The sequence below is a fragment of the Brassica napus genome, chromosome C1, assembly GCF_020379485.1.
Source record: "Brassica napus cultivar Da-Ae chromosome C1, Da-Ae, whole genome shotgun sequence".
Lineage (NCBI taxonomy): Eukaryota > Viridiplantae > Streptophyta > Magnoliopsida > Brassicales > Brassicaceae > Brassica > Brassica napus.
In genome coordinates, this window is record NC_063444.1 from 14,547,908 (window position 1) to 14,566,507 (window position 18,600).

General features: G+C 31.6%; 1 protein-coding gene and 2 long non-coding RNA genes across 4 annotated transcripts; 2 read left to right on the top strand and 1 right to left on the bottom strand.

The window, feature by feature from the left end:
- Positions 1–314: 314 nt before the first annotated feature.
- Positions 315–1,796, top strand: LOC106400082. Its single transcript, XR_001280241.3, has 3 exons — positions 315–840; positions 947–1,176; positions 1,270–1,796. It is a non-coding gene; the product is annotated as an uncharacterized LOC106400082 (long non-coding RNA).
- Positions 1,797–11,639: 9,843 nt separating this feature from the next.
- LOC111211796 (gibberellic acid methyltransferase 1-like) lies at positions 11,640–13,581 on the bottom strand. 2 transcript variants are annotated; one of them, XM_022713067.2, is made up of 3 exons: positions 12,902–13,581; positions 12,273–12,560; positions 11,640–12,179 (listed from the first exon to the last, which is right to left on the bottom strand). In XM_022713067.2, the coding sequence occupies exons 1-3, from the start codon at positions 13,385–13,387 to the stop codon at positions 11,820–11,822; spliced, it is 1,134 nt and encodes a 377-aa protein (XP_022568788.1). In that variant the 5' UTR covers positions 13,388–13,581; the 3' UTR covers positions 11,640–11,819. The 2 variants fall into 2 exon arrangements, with proteins under 2 accessions (XP_022568788.1, XP_022568789.1); XM_022713068.2 differs by having other exon boundaries at positions 11,702–12,189.
- Positions 13,582–13,834: 253 nt separating this feature from the next.
- LOC125580160 lies at positions 13,835–17,725 on the top strand. The gene is made up of 2 exons (XR_007317897.1): positions 13,835–14,534; positions 14,978–17,725. It is a non-coding gene; the product is annotated as an uncharacterized LOC125580160 (long non-coding RNA).
- The last annotated feature ends 875 nt before the right edge of the window (positions 17,726–18,600 follow it).

Sequence of the window (18,600 nt, forward strand, 5' to 3'; positions counted from 1 at the left end):
TGATATCAAAATAGTTAGATTTTGAAGTTATGTTTAAAGTTTAGGGTTAAAACTTGTTTAGGGTTTAGAGATTTAAAAAGTCAAAGATAGCGTTTTTAATAATGCGCTATTAAAAATACGCTAGCATAGCGTTTTTAAATATACAGTTCTATCATAGCGGTTCTAAATATACAAACGCTATCTAAAACTAACGGGTATGTCAACCATAGCAGAAAAGTAAAAACGTTATCTTTCATTGCTATCAAAGCCCATTTTTCTTGTAGTGCAATAACCCTAACAAATATTGAGATGAAACAATAACTCTATCCACAATTCGCGGACAATCCTAGTATTCAGAAGGAATCTCTTGCTCGAGATTTCTTCGCGTCGTTTCGTCAAACCTTTTTTTTCGAGACGTTACGAGATGCGATGATTCGTCGCCATTAAAACCTCTTTACTTCTTTGACCCACGATCATGACGATTAGTCATAAAGTCAGTCTTCCTCCCCTGAACATCATCCTCATTCCTCCCAATTTTTTCAGTATAATGTCTAGCTAAGTGAGCCTTTTCTATCTTGATTTGTTATGTTGTCTTATACAATATAAGGAGGTTTTTTCCCTTTTGTTTGGCCAAAGCTTATCTAAGTAATGTGAAAGGTCGTCGGTGAAACATAAAGATCGTGGAGGTGAATTTATATGATGTGAACCAGAGAGGCTGAACTCAAGAAGACTTATCGTCAGTGATGGTTCCGGTTTTCACTGAGGTCATCTCGGATCATATAAGGTCGCCTCTTGAGATAACCAGCCTCGAGAGAAACCTTGCTCTGTATCGCGCTACAAAGCAAAGAAGAAAACTTGAAGGTCATTTTTAAACTAATCTCATCGTCATATATATCTATATTCTAACACAAAGAGTGAAAACAAAAACTTGAATTGGACTGGTGTTTGGTCAATGTGATTAAAACAGATGCGATTAGCGCATCAGATATGAATCACCCAAGGTTCATGTAGATATCAACACAAGAGACAGGGGCAGAGGGATAATCAATAATGGAACAAATAAGGTGTTAAAGAAAGAGAAAGAAAAAGCTAAGAAGATCAAAAACAGTCTTACCAAACATGGTCATGGTCATGGCCATTACCACGTTCATGATGTGTAGGAAGAAGAATATGGCGAACAAGAATCAAATTGGCACGGTGAGCCAGATTTGTTATTCACCTTTGAAAAAGACATATGTGTTATGTTTTGTGACATTAACGGGTTCTCTGTTTTATGTCTGAATGGCACAGTGTATACTCGCGGCGGTGTTACAGGTCAACCTGAGTCACTGAGTCATCCCGGGGAAGCTAATTTTCAGGCACCGCCTAAGATTGTTCCACCAGGGACAAAAGATTTTCCTTTGGTCTCTTCGGATTATACCAAACGTCTTGAATCTGAGCCATTACGAGATACCTTTTATGGACACGAGAGGACATATACTTTGGAGAGGGACGTGAGAAGACATGCACCGTCTCATCCTCCTAAACTGCACGACATGTAGGAGAGAAAATAGAGGATCAAGGCTCATCAGATGGCAATAAAACTTCTTCTCATGCTCTCTGACTTTAAAGCCGTCGTTGTAGCTCCACCTTCGAAGTTTGCCTGCTGAGATTTTGGGAGTCCAGATCTCCTCTCCTTCTGTAGTATGCGTTTTTTGGGCTTCTTCTTTCTCTCGCTTGAAAGTTTTAAATTTTTGTGGTTGAGTTCAACATTGAACTTACTGAGACAAAGAGACATGTGCTTTAAATGAAGATATTACTTTTTTTGACAGATTCAATATTAATGTCACAGGATTTGAGGATCTTGAACAGTTGAACCTACGCAAGTCGAATCTGCGTTAGTATCAGTTCACAAGCTATTTATGTATAAGTTTATTAAGTTACTACTTCTTGAATGACTTTTACAGTATGGTAGCAGCATTAGGATCTATATTCGTGTTCTCTCTGGTGAGCCAAGTCTTGCAAGGAGAACCTCTCAATGGAATTACCACAGCTGCTGGTTTTGATGTCTTCCAAATAATATTTTTCACAGCGAGTTATTATTGAGTGTTTCGTTTGTGTTGGAACTAAGTTTTTTTTTTTTTGAATAAAGGCTTTCAAATTAAAAAATATAAATTATTACAAGATAAGACTATGAGTCTTATAGTTGGATAAAGTTTGCATGAAATAAGCTTCATGAATCATTGAATCTCAACCTATAAAATGACAAAGGTAAAGACTAGAATAACCAATAAAGCAATGAAAGATAATATTTAGTGATAAGAACCACGGTCACGGCGACCACGTTTTCCTCTCCCTCGAATAGTCTTCCATTCCATATCTTGGTATTTAAGAGGAAGTTTTGTCTTTCTCTCACCTCTTGCCAAGCTGAGCGAGCTAGATGGCTCTGTCACAACTTCATCTACATCACCTAACACTTCGAACCGAGAAGGACTCTCAAATGCGTAAGGGTTAGATGATGTGGTTTAGGGACCAACAATTAAAGTTTCACAAACCTTAGTGTTGGTAATGATTGATGGAGACTTCATAATAGGTGTTGTAACGGGAGTAGATTGTGAATCTACTAATATGGGTAAAGTGGTGACAGAGTTTGGCGAAGCAGTGGAGGAACTAAGTTGTTTTGAGTGAGAGTCTTCAAAAGTTTATGTTTTAGTGACTTGACTTTCATATAATTAAGTACGACAAAGGACAAATATCTTTGAGTTCTATCAACCATCATGCACAATTAGATTGCATTACTTTAGTGTGCCATACTGCCATTGTATATAAAGTCGTTCAATAGAAATATTGGGCTATGATTCGTTTATTTCTATAAATTATTTAGGCCAATTTGTTGTATGTTGTGTCTGTAAACGGTAGTATAAAAGAAGCAGAGAAATTTAATGGGTTCATGTGAAAGCTTCCTATTTAATTACTAAATACTACAGGTTGAAAGATAAATAGATTTAAAAAATCAAACTAAGAATCTACGGAACTGACTAATCGTTGGATTTGAAATAAAGAATAAGCTTTGTTCTCAGACACTGACATACACAGCCTAAAGAAGAACTGCCGACCATGATAATCAAATTTCATCATGCAGATCTAAAGTAACTATCAGATTTTCAGCTTCATCCAGCTCCTCCATGGTTCCTCAATCGCTCAGCCACAACATTCTGACTTTTCCCCCACAAACCCAAGCCTTTTTTCTTTTCATCATCTCCCACTCCGCAAGATCTCCTTCAACCGTGGATGCCGTAACGCCATATATATACGTGTCGTCATAATAACATATTTAAGGGATCTTAAGTGAAGCCATATTTAGAAATGCTAGGACTGTGATTTTAAAAATAAATAGTTAAAGTGTTCAATTGGTAATACTGAGACATTTCTTATTTAAAAGAAGTGGTTTCCAATATGAACACTGCAAACATTTAATGTGGTAAAATCTATAATGATAGATTGAAGAGTTCTTATCTATCTGATCAGCGCCTGACGATCCCTTCCTTTAGAACCAAGTTTGCTGCAATCTGCATAAAGTAAAAGGCAATCAGGATACAATGCGAAGAAATAGAATGAGTCCAGAATAAAATGTTCTCTAAGAACACATAAATATGAATACAGATCAAATGAGAGATATGAGGCGACTAACAAAGAGACCTAACAATACAAATCACAAAATATTGATGAGCAGTCAACTAATGGCCTTAGTCATAGCAGATGGGTCGATAATATTACAAGCTACCTACATATCAACAAAATAAGGAAACTGATCAACCAAAGGTTGTTGGCAGTTTACTACGTATCACCCATGTATCAGGCATTACAAAAGCATGCATATCAAGCAAAATTGCATCTAATATCTAATATATTAAAAGGGGAGTACAAAATTAGATTACCCCTTTGTTTTCCACAATATTTACACTGTCATGCCACTGACCTATTAAATGAAGCTATATTTATGGATATTTTATCTTTTACGGATTAATTACGTTTCATAATTCTATTCTTAACAAAAATAAGTTCTTACTTTAAAGTTCACGTCTCCAGTGTTCACTTATTTATTCTTTTTTGTATTGAAATATCTATTTATGTCATTTACAAAGTAAACAAACATCTCCATATATCAAATGTACTTTGGTTATATCATTATGTTTGAACCTCTTTTCCTATTATAATTTTACAAACCATACAAATCAATGTACAATAAACTTTTTTATATTTAATTTATACAAACATACCAATATATATTTAATATAAATTTTATATTTACAGTTTTGATACTAAAATTATCATCAGCAATTTGAGCATCACCGCACCTAGACTTGCTGAACAAAGCAGCCCAAATTTGAAAATAGAAATTATTAAATCTTTGTTAATAAACATGATCCTAATTACAAGCGATATTAGATATGCATATATTCAAAATCTTTACTATTTAATCATTATCAATATATAGAAAATCATTTTCATAAGCGGGATACTTTCAATTGCAGAAAATCTTTGGGTAATCAACAAAAAATTTGGAAACCAGATATATGCGCCACCGTAATCATGTTACCTAATATATCTTGCATATAATTAGCTAACAGAATCATTCACGCCCCTAACCTTGCGGATCAATCAACATTTATGTTTAACATCTGCTTTACTAAAATAGAAGTAAACATACAATTTTGGATTGATTTTCAGAAAATTAACATTTACTGTTTAATTCAAAATTTTGATTTTCTAGATATTTTATACATAAATTTCTTTTTTTTTTTGTAAATTTTGGATTTGTGTATATGATATCCAATAAATATCAGTCATATAATTTACGGTAAAACGCAAAATAATATTTGATGTAATTAAACACATTATTATCTTTTAAAATGTTATATTAGTACGCACATTACAAATCTTGTATAACATTTATGACAAACGGAGATAAAAAAAATTGACACCCGCTCGAGTTAAAATTGTTTGTAATGTTAAAATAAGTATAGTTTTGTCGGTAATGTGAACATAAAATGTAAGGTTATTATATTTAGTTTCATGTAATTTTTTTTTTAAATACGAAAATAAAAATCTCAACCATAATTTTAATACTGATATGAATTTTTAAAAATTGATATAAAATATTTATCATTATCATTATATCTCTAAAAATTAATCAGTATTGTTTTAGAAAAATTAATCAATATCATATATAACTTACAAAACAATAGTAAAATATATAGTGAAAGCTGTTATAAAAATAGTCCAAATTAATGTTGCATATAATTGAGAATAAATTAAGCATTTTAATAAAATTATATCAGAATTGTTTTTAATGGTAAAATAAGTGACGTCAAAAAAGAAAAAAAAAAGAAAAGGTAAAATAAGTATATTTTTGTAAGTATCGTCAACATAAAAGGTAAGGTTATTATATTTAATATAATGTAATTTTTTTTTAAGTACAAAAATCAAAAGTTCAACCATAATATTAATACTAATATGAAAATAAAAAATATATAGTTTCATAGTCGAACAAAATAATAATGTAAAATAACCCGATAAAAACAAAATAAAAGAAATGATATTAGATAACTTATACTAAAACAAACATATTAAAACATCTATACCGACATAGTAAAAATAGAACACAAATTCATTAATAATCGGATTTGAAAATTTATTTAACCCCCCCCCCCCCCCCCCCAAAAAAAAAAAATTGAAGTTGAGTCTCTTATTTAAAATGATAAAAACTGAAAATTAAAGTAAAATCATTTAACTAAAAATATTATGTGAAACAAATTATAATAGGACAAACTTAAATATATGTTTCTCAAATATAATAATACAAAAATATATAACCTAACATATTATTTATTAATTTTGAAACAGTAACAATGAATATCATATTTTTATGCTACATGCTTTTTTTCTCAAAAAGTTAATAAATTGGCTTTTGTTTTTTAAATTGTTTAAATTATAAAATTTAAGAACAATGTATTACAAATCTATCCAATTCAAGAATAAAAAATATTGTGAACAAAGTAAAATACTTATATTTTTAAGAACTGTTCTAATATAGTAACAATTATATAATTTCTAAAAAAAGAAATGGTAATATTTGTAGTAAAATAGTCAAAAATTAAAACTTAAAATTTCATTAAAATTTAAAATATATTTGTATTATTTCGTTCATTTGCTTACCCGCCCGAAGAGCGGGACCAACCCTAGTATATATATATATATAATATTATATCCAACAAAAATTTATTTAGCGCGTGTCTATTTTGATTATCTGTAAATAAAAATTAAATTTATTTAATTTGGATATAGAAACACAAAACGATAACACATAAAAACATGATGAGATAAAATAATAATAAACAATTTACAAATTAAAACATGTAGCCGTTATATACATATACTTGATTAAGATCCGCGCTTTGCGCGGGATGAACTTTATATATAAAAATTATTTTATGTATTATATTTTTTTACATATTATGAAATAATAAATATATATTAAACAATTAAAAATAAGTAACTATTACACATATAAATCAATTTTATTAATCCAAACAATATTTTTTTCTATTTGATAGGATATATAATTAAATTTAAATGATATTAACATATATAGTATATTTTTAATATTAATATCTATTAAAAAATATTTTCTACTCATATTATTTTTTGATCATTTGTTTCTTTTATAACAAAAACTTTAAATTAGTGATAACAAAATTTCCATTGTGGGATTAATTGTTTTAGTAATTTGTAATTTAAAAAATAATAAGTTGTCAATGTTTGTTCAGAGCTTTTATCAGAAAAAAAATTGTTCAAAGTAAATTTTAAAATTAAAATATTTGTGTATTTTATGTGGTATATTGTTTAATTTAAAATGATATATATATATATATATATAATCTTAATAATTAATTAAATTAGACTTTTACTTATATGATTTTGTAATCATTTGTATTTTGTCATAAAAAAAATTAAATCATGGATCACAAAATTTGAATGTGAGACTTTTAAGAGTATTAGTAATTTATGGTAATTTTTAAAAATTCAAAATATAACACATACAGAAAAATCTAAATTTTTATTATATGGTTAATGTGGTTGTTTAATTTTTATTATATGGTTTAATATTAAAGAAATATAATAGAAGATCTATTAATTTTTATTAAATCTTTATTATTCAAAATCATTAATTGCCATATATACTTTAACCACATTAGGTAATTTCGTAATTTTTATTTAAGGAAATAATAAAGAACAATAATAATGAATTTATGATTAGTTTAATAAAAAGCTTATTATATAATTAGATGGACCAACCTATTTCTCTAATGATTCTAACAATCATCCTAGTTATGACACATGGCTACAAAAAAAAGTTGTAATGTTTATCAATTAATATATAGGAGATTTACTATTCTAATTATACTTCGTAATTTTTGGTAACCTTCGAGGTAATAGTAATACTACTTTACACATAGTAATACTTTGGACAATTTTAAGTTTTTTTAGTAAAGCCATGTCAACTTGATATATTTTGTAGTAAAACCAATTTTTTATACGATTAATATCATTAGGGAAGAATATTACATAAATATTTTACCTGAAATAAGTATTTTTATAGATTCTATTTATTATATCTTTACGATTCACATGGTTGTAACAACCATGAAAGTTAAGGAAACATTTTCGAAAAATGATAAATATTCCTAAAACTTTAGAAAATATTTATCTAAATAGTTTTAATAGTCTTATTTACTATATACAAAGTCTACTAATAGATATATTGGTTAGATATGCTAAATATAGGTACTACTTGTAATATATAGGAGTTTCAAATTATACATAATAAAATCCAGTAATCCTAGTAATCCGAATTACACACGATAAACACAGTAATTCTAGTAGTCCAATTATACACAATAAATCTAGTAATCATAGTAGTCTGATTACACACAATAAAGCCAATAATCCTAATAATCCGATTACACACAATGAAAACATTATAAAATTACACATTCAAACACCTGAACTACTTCCAAATTAAAACCACGGTCCCATACCTCTCACTCGTGCCTCCAGCTTTTTTTCTCTGCTTTTCTTTTTCTTTTCCAATATACTACACTAATATAACACATAGTATTATACAAAATAGTATTGTTTATCTTTTTAATACATGGTAATGAAATTCTATAGTTATAAAAATAGAAATAAATAATATTTCAAAATTTGTAAAATATTATTATATAAAATTATTTAATGTCATATTTGAGTAGATTTACTTTAATGATGATGTATAATTTACAACCTTGACTATGGATTTCAATAACTTATAGTTCACAACGGGATGCTAGTTCCGCCAAACTAGACAAACGTTTTGTCTTTGGTCGCCTTAGGGTTTTAGTTGCATTCGTCGTAATTAATGAAAGGACAACACCATGTATATATATAATAACATGGCAATGTGCTTAACCTAGTCAACTTAAGGGCTGGTGGGCTAAAGCCCATGCACATACACGTTTCCATTAAGATAATTATAACTATTATAATTATCACTTACTTTAGTATAATACATCTTATGTATTATATTACTTCCAAAACCATAATTATTAATCTAGTTTGTTTAGTTTGTTTAGTTTGTTCAGGTGTGTGACCCTATAGGATCATATAAAATTAGTAATAGTTTTTCAATCTATAGATTATAATCGAACTAAACATTATAACTACTTAATTTTATAGGATTGTCAAACCTCAACACTAAGACTTTAACGAGATCAAGTACAAAATGATTTTAGGGCATTCCCAACAGTCTTGTCACGTCAGCACTAGCACCAAGCTGGCACTAGAATGACGACCGGTACATCGCATCCTTACCGTCCAGAGAGAAACGTGGGTATATATTGGTTCAACGCGTTCCTCGCCGACCTTAATGGCAAGCAAATATAATTAGCACACAGTAATTAGGTAATACTTAAGGTATCAATACGGATCGTACAGAAAAAAAATCTCTCTTACACAACTCACAAGTATAACAAAACTATAGCTTTCACAATGAAAAAAACTTAAGTTGTAGTCTCTAATATCATGATTTGGTAACAAATTTACGTAAGATATATATTAATATATAAACATTTAAGTATTTAACTATACGTTGGAGTTCATGACTATGAGTGATCACTATATATGCATAAGCATGACACACCTCAAGATATCAGAGCTGTTAACGCACGACATCCGAACTGGCTGATATAGGTTATCATCATCGTCGTCGCAATTATCAAAAGAACCGTAGTAAGATTCACGGAGCCTAGCTCTTCGAACAATATCTTCTTCAACCTCTAGCTGAAGTATCATATCCTCTAGCGTTCTCGGCGACCCTCCACCGAGAGGTGTGTTTTCAGGTGTGACAGATGGTCTGATCACGTCGATGTTTTTTTGATGTTGGTTTGTGGAAGTCGAGCCATCACCACCACAAGAGCTCGGAAAGCCACCACGTGGACCTCGTCCTCGCATTCTCGACGCTAGATAGTGTTTCTTGAGGAAGAAGAAATACAGATCTTCCATTGTTTTGTTTTTTGGGTATTTCCTTAAGGATTTGAAACTGATGGTGAAGGAGAAGAAGCCATGGTTGTGTACTGGTGTGTGGCGTGAGAGGAATGAATTCAAGGTGATGGGAGAGAGTTTCTTTAAGTTTTGGGGTGAAAATTAAGTATATACGTTAGAGAAATTAGGTGGTATGGCTAAGAAAAAAAAAATATTTAGCTCTATAGCTAAATGTCCTACCATACATCGATACAACGTGTATTTTATATATTAATACACTACTACCCTCCTAACTGACCGCTGAAACCTGCTACCAAATAATTTTAAAACAAATCATAAATAAATATAAATAATAATTTGTGGTTCTTTATTATTCACACACCACTTGCTAGATAAATATTTAATTGATAATTTGGTGAAAGTGAATATGTTCCATCTCAGATTTACGAGACCTTCATCACCACCGTTTACATTCTCGATGAAGAAGAAGACCACTTTCAACGGCTCCGACGTTGAGGAAAGCTAGAGGAGGCTTCTCAGATTCTGAAATCGACAGTCCCAACGAAACAGAACAGGATCATGGAAGCTGATGAGAAGATAGCTTCCAAAGTTGCGTGCAGCGAGTGACGTGTGCAGTTGATTGTCTGTCGGAATTGACTGGAGCAAGGAATATGGCAAGTAGTAGACGACGAGCTGAAGTTTATATTTTGATTCGTGTACGAGACTGGAAATTGCAGAAACGAATTTCAAGGCTCTAATTTGCCTTTGTCCTCTTATAAGCTACGAATCTGAGTTCTTCATTTGTTACATGTCGGGATTGTTATTTACCTTTGTATATAATTTTGTAAAGATAAATAGTATAGTTAAACGTAAATGGAATAGAATTTACTATGACATCAAATAAAACAGAATGTTAATGGGATGGCATTCATACGATGTTGTCTCTTCCACCTTTTTCTCTAATGTCGTTAATCTCTTTCGAATATCTTATGATTTCGTCAATTTTTAATTCTTCTGTCATCGATCTTTTGAGCAATATAGATTTTACAAGTCCATTCTATTTTCATTTTATATAGCATAGTTTCGATCATTGATATGTATTATTTGTTCTATTTTATTTGAGTTCAAGGTTTATATCTGAATTTAGGGTTTATAGTTGGGTATAGGGTTTAGTAATTAAGGTTTAGGGTTTGGTATTTGGAAGGTGGATGTTGAAGTTAAGGTCATCATTAACTTTTTTTAATGTAATCATAGACATTTCATACTTTTACCAATATATAGTATGATATTTATTTTGTTCCGTTCTATTTGGATTTAGTTTTATAATTGATTTAGAGTTATATTTGGGTTTAGAATTTAGTAGTTAGGATTTAGGGTTTAGTATTTACGGTTTATGGTTTATTATTTAAGAGTTGAGGTTGGGTTAATGTTTAGTGTTTATGGATTCTGGGTGTGGTTTGATTTCTATACTATTTCGACGATTTATAATAGAACACTCGGTGTACATGTATGTGATCAATAAACATTTGACGTGGATGTATTATAGTTTATATTTGGGTTTAAAATTTAGTGATTAGGGTTTAGGGTTTAGTATTTATGAGTTGGGGTTGGGTTGGGTTAGTGTTTAGTATATAGGGATTATAGGGTGTAGTTTGCATCCTATACTACTTCGACAATATAAAATAGAACATTGGATGTATATATATATGTGGTCAATAAACTTGTCACGTGGATGTCTACTTCTTCTTTAATATGAAAAGTTTTCGGTTCCCTCTTATCCATATCTTTTCTCAGTTACGTCATCAATATATAATACATTCACCGGGTAATTGTTAACGAAAAGGGTATAACCGGATAAATTGTATCACAAATGTTAGTTTCTTAATAATATCAAAATCATTGCCATTTTCTTAATTTTCATTGTGAATATGGTTATTCAGCAAATAAACCGGTTTTAATGAGTGTCACGTAGGAAAGTGTCATTGGTGGTCAGGAGGTTCTCTTTTCTCATCTCTCACGTATTAGATAAATGTTTTGTTTCCAGGGCCATTCTTTGTTTCACGGAGGATATATTTCTCAAATTCACTAAAACCACAAAATGTAGGGGAAAGATTGTAAGATTTCAGACTTTAGGGAAAATGCTATATCTGAAATACAATGGTTTTAGTCTAATAATCACTTATTCCAGCATGCATTAAATGATGTCGTAGCCCGTAGATATAATAATCTTTTGGCATGCTATACTAAGCATATACGTGCATAGATAACATTAACATATATCAAACCCTAATCGCTGAGACAGCGATTATGTAATAGAAAGAATTCTCCTTGAGAAATTCTTTGTTGGTAGCAGCTCGAACTGCGTACTGTTTGAAGAGCTTCCGGGTCAGGTCAGGGCCGAGATAAGCTTCAACAATTGGCTTTAGACCGGCTTGAACCGAGTTAGACATGGCTCGACCGTAAGACTCCGGATCTTTCAACTCTTGCTGTTTAGCATTCATGGGGTCAGCTATTTTCAGTACCTCCATCTTCTCTATCCTGAAACCACCACAACGATCAACCGCAGCCGCTATCTCCTCTGTGCTTCTCAGGTACACCGGAATGTTGAATCCATCTCTTTTCTCCTCTTCTATTAGACCCTTTTACAAACTCACCCAAAAAAGAAACATTTTGTCAATTCCATAGAACATAAAAAACGGTCCATAAAATAAAAACATGGAGGTCAAGATGACCTCATCTACTAGATCTTGCCAAGCTTGATCCATTAAAATAGTGAAAAGGTGCCTGAGACCGGAGTCATGATCACTGACTTGGCTAACTAAGCCAGAAGGTCGACCACCCATCAACATAAATAATACTCCTCCTTCTACAATTTCTTCTTTCCGACATTTCAAAAACTGGACTAAGTCCTTGTCCGACTGCTCCGCGTATGCCTCCACAACTTCTCCCTCTGCTCCTTGAATCCACGCCCTTCCCTTGTTCCATGTCTTCGATCCTTTCTCCATCACTTTTTCTGGTACCTGAATATCCAAAAAATCAAATAATGCTACTTTTAGATTCACGGAGACAATTTTATTAGAGGATACCATAATCAGACTTTACTGATTGTTGTTTTTGAGATATTGTTCATTAACATTTGATGAAATATTAGAGTTTTATTTTCTATTTATATAGTTTTACTAAATGTATATATTATCTCTATTTATAGTAATCAATCTGAATCTTCTGTTTTCACAGCCAATGTAAATTACATTTTTTTTTATAAGTTACATAGATAATTAAATACCCAAATTCGTACAATAAGTGAACAAAAAAAAAATTATATATATATACCTATACCTAAAAATAATATAGGCTATACCTGAGAGAGCCATTGTAAGGCGCTCGTGGTCACGACAACATGTAGCCCTCCTTTCGGAAACAGCCTCCCATAGAACGAGCCGGGAACTCCAGCGGCGAAGTACTTTTTGCTCGAGCCGTTAACTTTGTCTTCCAACGATCGAAACAACGTGTTGAAGTCGTTCGAAGGCAAGTCAGAGAAGAACACCTCTAACTCCGGCTCCGGCTGATCAGATTTTCCGTCAGACACAGTTAGCTTCCGACTTAAAGCATCAATCACCGTGTCCACCGTGGAAAACGTATTGTCTCCGACCGCGCAGCCTAAATCTGCTATCTTTATGAGAGATGAGCCTCCTATGGTGAGCTTTATGGAATCGATGGCTGACGTCAGCATTGTTTTGCTTGAGGCTAACGCTGCCGCCGGACCGTAGCTGTTTTTGGCGTAACTGTGGTCATCATCGCCGCCTTGCATGGAGAGCACGTATTCGAGGCTCCGGGAGGAATTCATATTTTTAATCGTAAAATGTGTGTAAGAAAATTATTAGGTGAACGTTGTAACTACTAGATAAGTTGATCAAAGGAGGGTCTCTATTTTTGGTCTTAATGAAGTTGCATTAGGACCAAACATCTCTATATATACAGATATACTCAGCTACATTATGGACTCAAAGGGTTCTATTCGTTTTTACTTAATTTGATTCAAGACACGTCCTTAAAGTGTCAGTTTCTATGTGATTTAATGAATTGTACCAAACTTTTACTAACCATTTTTAAACCTACATTGTTCTAATATAATGTTTTCAACTTATAATGTTGTTTGTGGTCTTTTATGAACTTTTTACTTATATACTGCAAGAAGCAATCTATATATAATAGCAAACCTACTTTTTGTTTTTGCTGATGTCATCATTTTTTATAGAAAAATAAAAGTAAAATCGTACGGTTAAAATTGTTGCGGTTATACAATCTAATGGACACAATTTTAGTTTCATTTAGACGTCTGACATCATCAATAATAATGCAAATGGCATCTCTTTGATTCTTTTTCATGAATCGTTACTTCCGAAAGACACAACCTTTCGAAATAGAATCTTTTAGTTTATATATCGTTTCTTTATCCTAATATCTTCATTGTTCTTATTTACATTCAGTTTTATCATACTATCTTCAATTTTTTCTGTTGCTTTGTGGATTTTTTTCATTATAGAATAATCTCTTATCTGATTCCATCACCACTAAACTTAATCGAGTACTTGTTTCTCAACCGCTGATCTCAAATGTCAACTTTCCAATGCTCTTGATTTATCTTCGTCTCTTCTTTTTTGATTATTTCCACTCTCTTTTTCTGTCTCCCCAACCCACTGATTAATTAATCTACTGCTTGTGTGGAGTTATCATCCACAGATGCCGTTAGATAGAGATGCCATTAACTGATTGCACATATTGTGGATATGCTTTGTGAAATGAGAGTAAATAGTTTGTAGATTTTCTGTCCGTTTCTTATTACTCTAACAATTGCACATAATACAGTGGTTCAAATGTCCATTTCGTTTGCAGTTTTAGCAACAAAAGGAGGAGATACATTGAGGGATGCGTTTCCATCTCACCGAACAGTTACGGTATATCGACTCGCCTTTGGGAATAGATTGAATCGGGTAAGCTCCGTTTTCTTTTTCGTAATAGCAAACCCATTTTTTTATCTTTGTTGAGGTCAGCATTTTTTTATAGGAAAATAAAAATTAAATCAGACGGTAAAGATTGCTTCGTTGTCCAATCTAATGGTTATGTTTTACTTGCATTTAAATGTTATGACATCATCAGTTAGTAATCCAAAAGATGTGTCTGATGACAAAAAAAAAATCCAAACGATGTGTCTTCACGTTTCATTTTTCAAAAGATACAACGCTTCACGCTACCCTTTCAAAATGAAATTTCTAAAATTTATATATTGTTCCTTTTTGACCAAAAAAAATAATATATATATATATATATATATATTGTTCCTTTATCAGTTTTCTTCATCGTTTTTCTTTCATTCAAATTTCTTGTCATCCAGATTTTTTTTTTTTAATTTCTCTTCCATTTATCTTCTCATCAGATACATCATTACAACTTGAAACAACAACTTGAAACATGAGAGAAATAGAGAACGCATTAAGAAACGTTTGTGACGTAGAAGCCAGAAGATACGATTATGATAAAGATAATTTACGGTTGGAAGTTGGAACATGTCAAACCACAATGGCAAGAAAGATGCAGGTGATTGACGATTTGATGGAGGGTTCACATGAGCCAAAGTCAGACTCTTAGAAGCACTATCTTGATCAAGGCCGAGGAGGCGAACCCTGATTTGCAATTATACTTCCTTGACAAGAACATGTGCCGGTTTAGGACAGAGGAGTGAAGACGGACGTTACTCCCCCTCCGTTGAGAATATGTAACTCCCTGAAAAGAGTTTCAAAATGGGTCAGCGTAACAACTGCACCAAGCCATGAAACGACATAATAATCAAGGGTCCTACAGATTTTCTCCATCATGTACCGTGAATTTTTTTCGTTATGAAAACAACTGTCTCTCTCTCTCTGAATTTTTTTTTTTTTTTTTTTTTTTTTTTGAAAATTATCTCTCTCTGAATTTTCCCACCGCGGTCTTGATGTTTCTCTCGCCATCTCCTTTTGTGTGTGTCCTCATCCTATTTTCTGTATCTCTAACCCACTAAAACCTTAATTTACCGTTCATATGTGGTGTTACTCAATCTCAAAAACATATATTCTTCTCAAAATTCATTGATTCCTCTGATACTGTTTCCCATCCAGAATTTTAGAGTTAATATGTCTATAGAATCGATGATTTAAAACCACTTATTCATCTATCTCGAAATCAGAAAGGAATCTTTCTAGATTGAATCGCCGTAGGAACTCAACGCAGGTAAGATTTGCAACACCTAAAGTTGTTTCATTTAACAAAAGATCCAAAGTGAAAAGTTATGATTTTCTGTTCAACGAAGCAGATTGTCATCGTTTGTCCATTTCAATTCCATGAATCAGTTAAGTCGGAAAGGTATTTTTACCAAATTTGTTTTGATAGGCACGTTAGATAGCTAGAGATGAGATTTAACTGATTGCATATATTGTAGTATATATAGCAAGGGCCGCCCCTGCCATAAGGTTAGTGAAGCTGGAGCTTAAGGCCACAAAAATAATTTACAATTTTTGAGGCACATTGTTTTTTGAATGATGATTATAGTTTGGTTAAAACATTAATTTTCACCTTTTGTTTCAGTTGGAGTCTTACATCTTCAAAGTCAAAAATGTTGGACTTGTAATATATCCTCTCTTTTTTTCTATTTTGAAATGTGTGTTCCTCTTTTAGTTTGAATAATGTTATTCTTTTGTTTTCTATTTTTTTTTTCTCTGTGTTACTAAAGATAATAATAGTTCAAACAAGCGAGTGATTTTAATTTATTAAAATATCTTCTACTAAACTACTATATCATTTTATATTTTAAAGAGAAAATATTAAATATATTTTGAACCAACATATATTTAAAATTAATTTTTAAATATATATATGTTACCACATAAATTTTCTTTAGGCCACAAAATGTCAAAATATATCGGGATGGCATTGAGTAGAGCACACGAAACATTTTCTCAAATGTTCTTTTGGTTTCCAGTTGGTTTCCAGTTTGCAGCCGGACAAGAGGAAGAGATATATTATCAATGTGTTTTCTTCTCACCGAACAATTGGGATTTCAACTCGAGGGTTTAGGACCAGATACAGTCGGGTAAATGCCTCTTTTACTTCTTTTTTTTATCATCTGTACATGCGAGAAAATCAGTCTTGGTGCTAAATTAATTAGTCAAGAGAATGTCGTTTTGGTGTGTCGTAACCTCTCAAATTTTTGGCAATGTTTTGTTTAACGTCAAAACTACACAGTTTGGATAATTGTAACCTTCAAGGCTTGATAAATTTCTCTTGTTCGTCTGTATTTTGCTTGGCAATAGCTGTCTTTTGTCCTATTTTCTTTTGTTGTTGTTGCTTTTGTGATTTAACGTCAGCGGGAAATTATGGGTTCTCTTTTGAAGAAACATGTTCACAAAAAATTTTGAAAGCCAATTGCCAAATCTAAAGATGTGAGTTGGTAAAACACAAAAACCTTGCTAGAATCTCATCAAGATTATTGGAACAGCAGGAAATTTTGTGTGACAAGAACTTGATGGTCCATAACACACTTCTGGAAATTTTAATCGCTTTCATTTTACAGGTCATAACATTTTTTTTTTGAACATTTGGTCATAACATTTTTAAAGCAAACTGCATTGCAAACCAAAGTTAAAATCGAATGCTGGATTGATATTTGCAGTTGCAGGTTCATGACATTTTAACTCAAATAGTATTTGTATTAAGCTTCAAGAAGTGACATTTTTCATAACCATATAATATTAATAAAACAGTTTTACGAGTATCTTTCCTTTAATATTTCTTTCATGATGTTATAATATTTTTATTTTATTATGTGTTTTATGTTTTTATCTTACAACCGCTTTTTATAAGAAAACTACATATTAAATCATTTGTTTTACAGCTTTGTTTACTTCAATTAGTAAAAACATCTCAATCAAAGATCATGCTATTTAAATCTTCTCAAATCGATTTTTTATACATTGCTATGTTATGTTCAATTCAAGCAAAGTACGCGTGGAACAAAAATCAACATATTAAATAAATAGAAAATATAATTTAATTAGCAGATTAAATATTGTTTTGGGATATTAAGTGAATCAATGCGACGACAAAAAAAAAAAAAAAAAAAAAAAAAAGTGAATCAATGCAACTATTTAAATGTAGAACTGTAATATGTAATGAATATTTGCAACAGTTCAAGTGAACCATTGCATTCTTTGATAACCAATGTAGCCTTTGATGATCAATCTTTGCAACATTTGGTAATCAACCATTGCAATATGACTAAACATTGCACTTATGTGTTATTTGTAGTTTCCAAACTGCTTTTTAATTATTGCTGAACCACAACTTTATTGTAACAAGATTTTTCCGTCCATGTTGTCTATTGTTTCCTAGCTCGGTTAGTGAAAGTTAATAGGTTGTTGTTTGTATAACAAATATGGATCATAACTGATTTCAATATTTTTTTATTGAGAAACAAATCATGCATTAATCATAAAGCAGTTTAATACAGAGATAATGTGAGACGTAGATCTTTTTTGCCAATGAATCAACAAACAAGTTCTGATCCCTGGGAGTGAAAGAAAGGTAGATAAACTTGAAACAAGAAGCTAAGCATTCAATATCCATGAAAACTCTATAAAGCTCCATAGGATATGAAGTTGAGTGTATAGCTTTGATGAGCTCATGGCAGTTAAATCGAATATAGACCATTGAGACGAGGGAATTTTTTGACGTGATTAGGAACTTCATAAGATTCTGATCGATAACCAATCGAAGAGAAGAAAGAATAGTGTTCGAGCAGTTTAGGCTATAGTTAGGGTTAGTGAATGCTCCACTTAGATGTGACCAAATTGTAACAAAAGTAGTGCAATGAAAGAGGTGATTTCTCTTCCCCGAAATCCCAAACCGGAACCACCGAAAAATACCCGACCCGGAACCGAACCGAAAATTTAAAAATACCTTTTGGGTCTAAATTTCTTTTACGTGAAAGAACCGGAACCGAAAGGAACCGACCTGAATAGATCCGGA

Coding starts and splice junctions, on each gene's coding strand:
- LOC111211796 (XM_022713067.2), bottom strand. CDS start 13,387: ATGAATTCCTCCCGGAGCCTCGAATACGTGCTCTCCATGCAAGGCGGC. Junction 12,561..12,901: donor CCTTACAATGGCTCTCTCAG/GTATAGCCTATA, acceptor TTGGATATTCAG/GTACCAGAAAAAGTGATGGA. Junction 12,180..12,272: donor GGCAAGATCTAGTAGATGAG/GTCATCTTGACC, acceptor AGTTTGTAAAAG/GGTCTAATAGAAGAGGAGAA.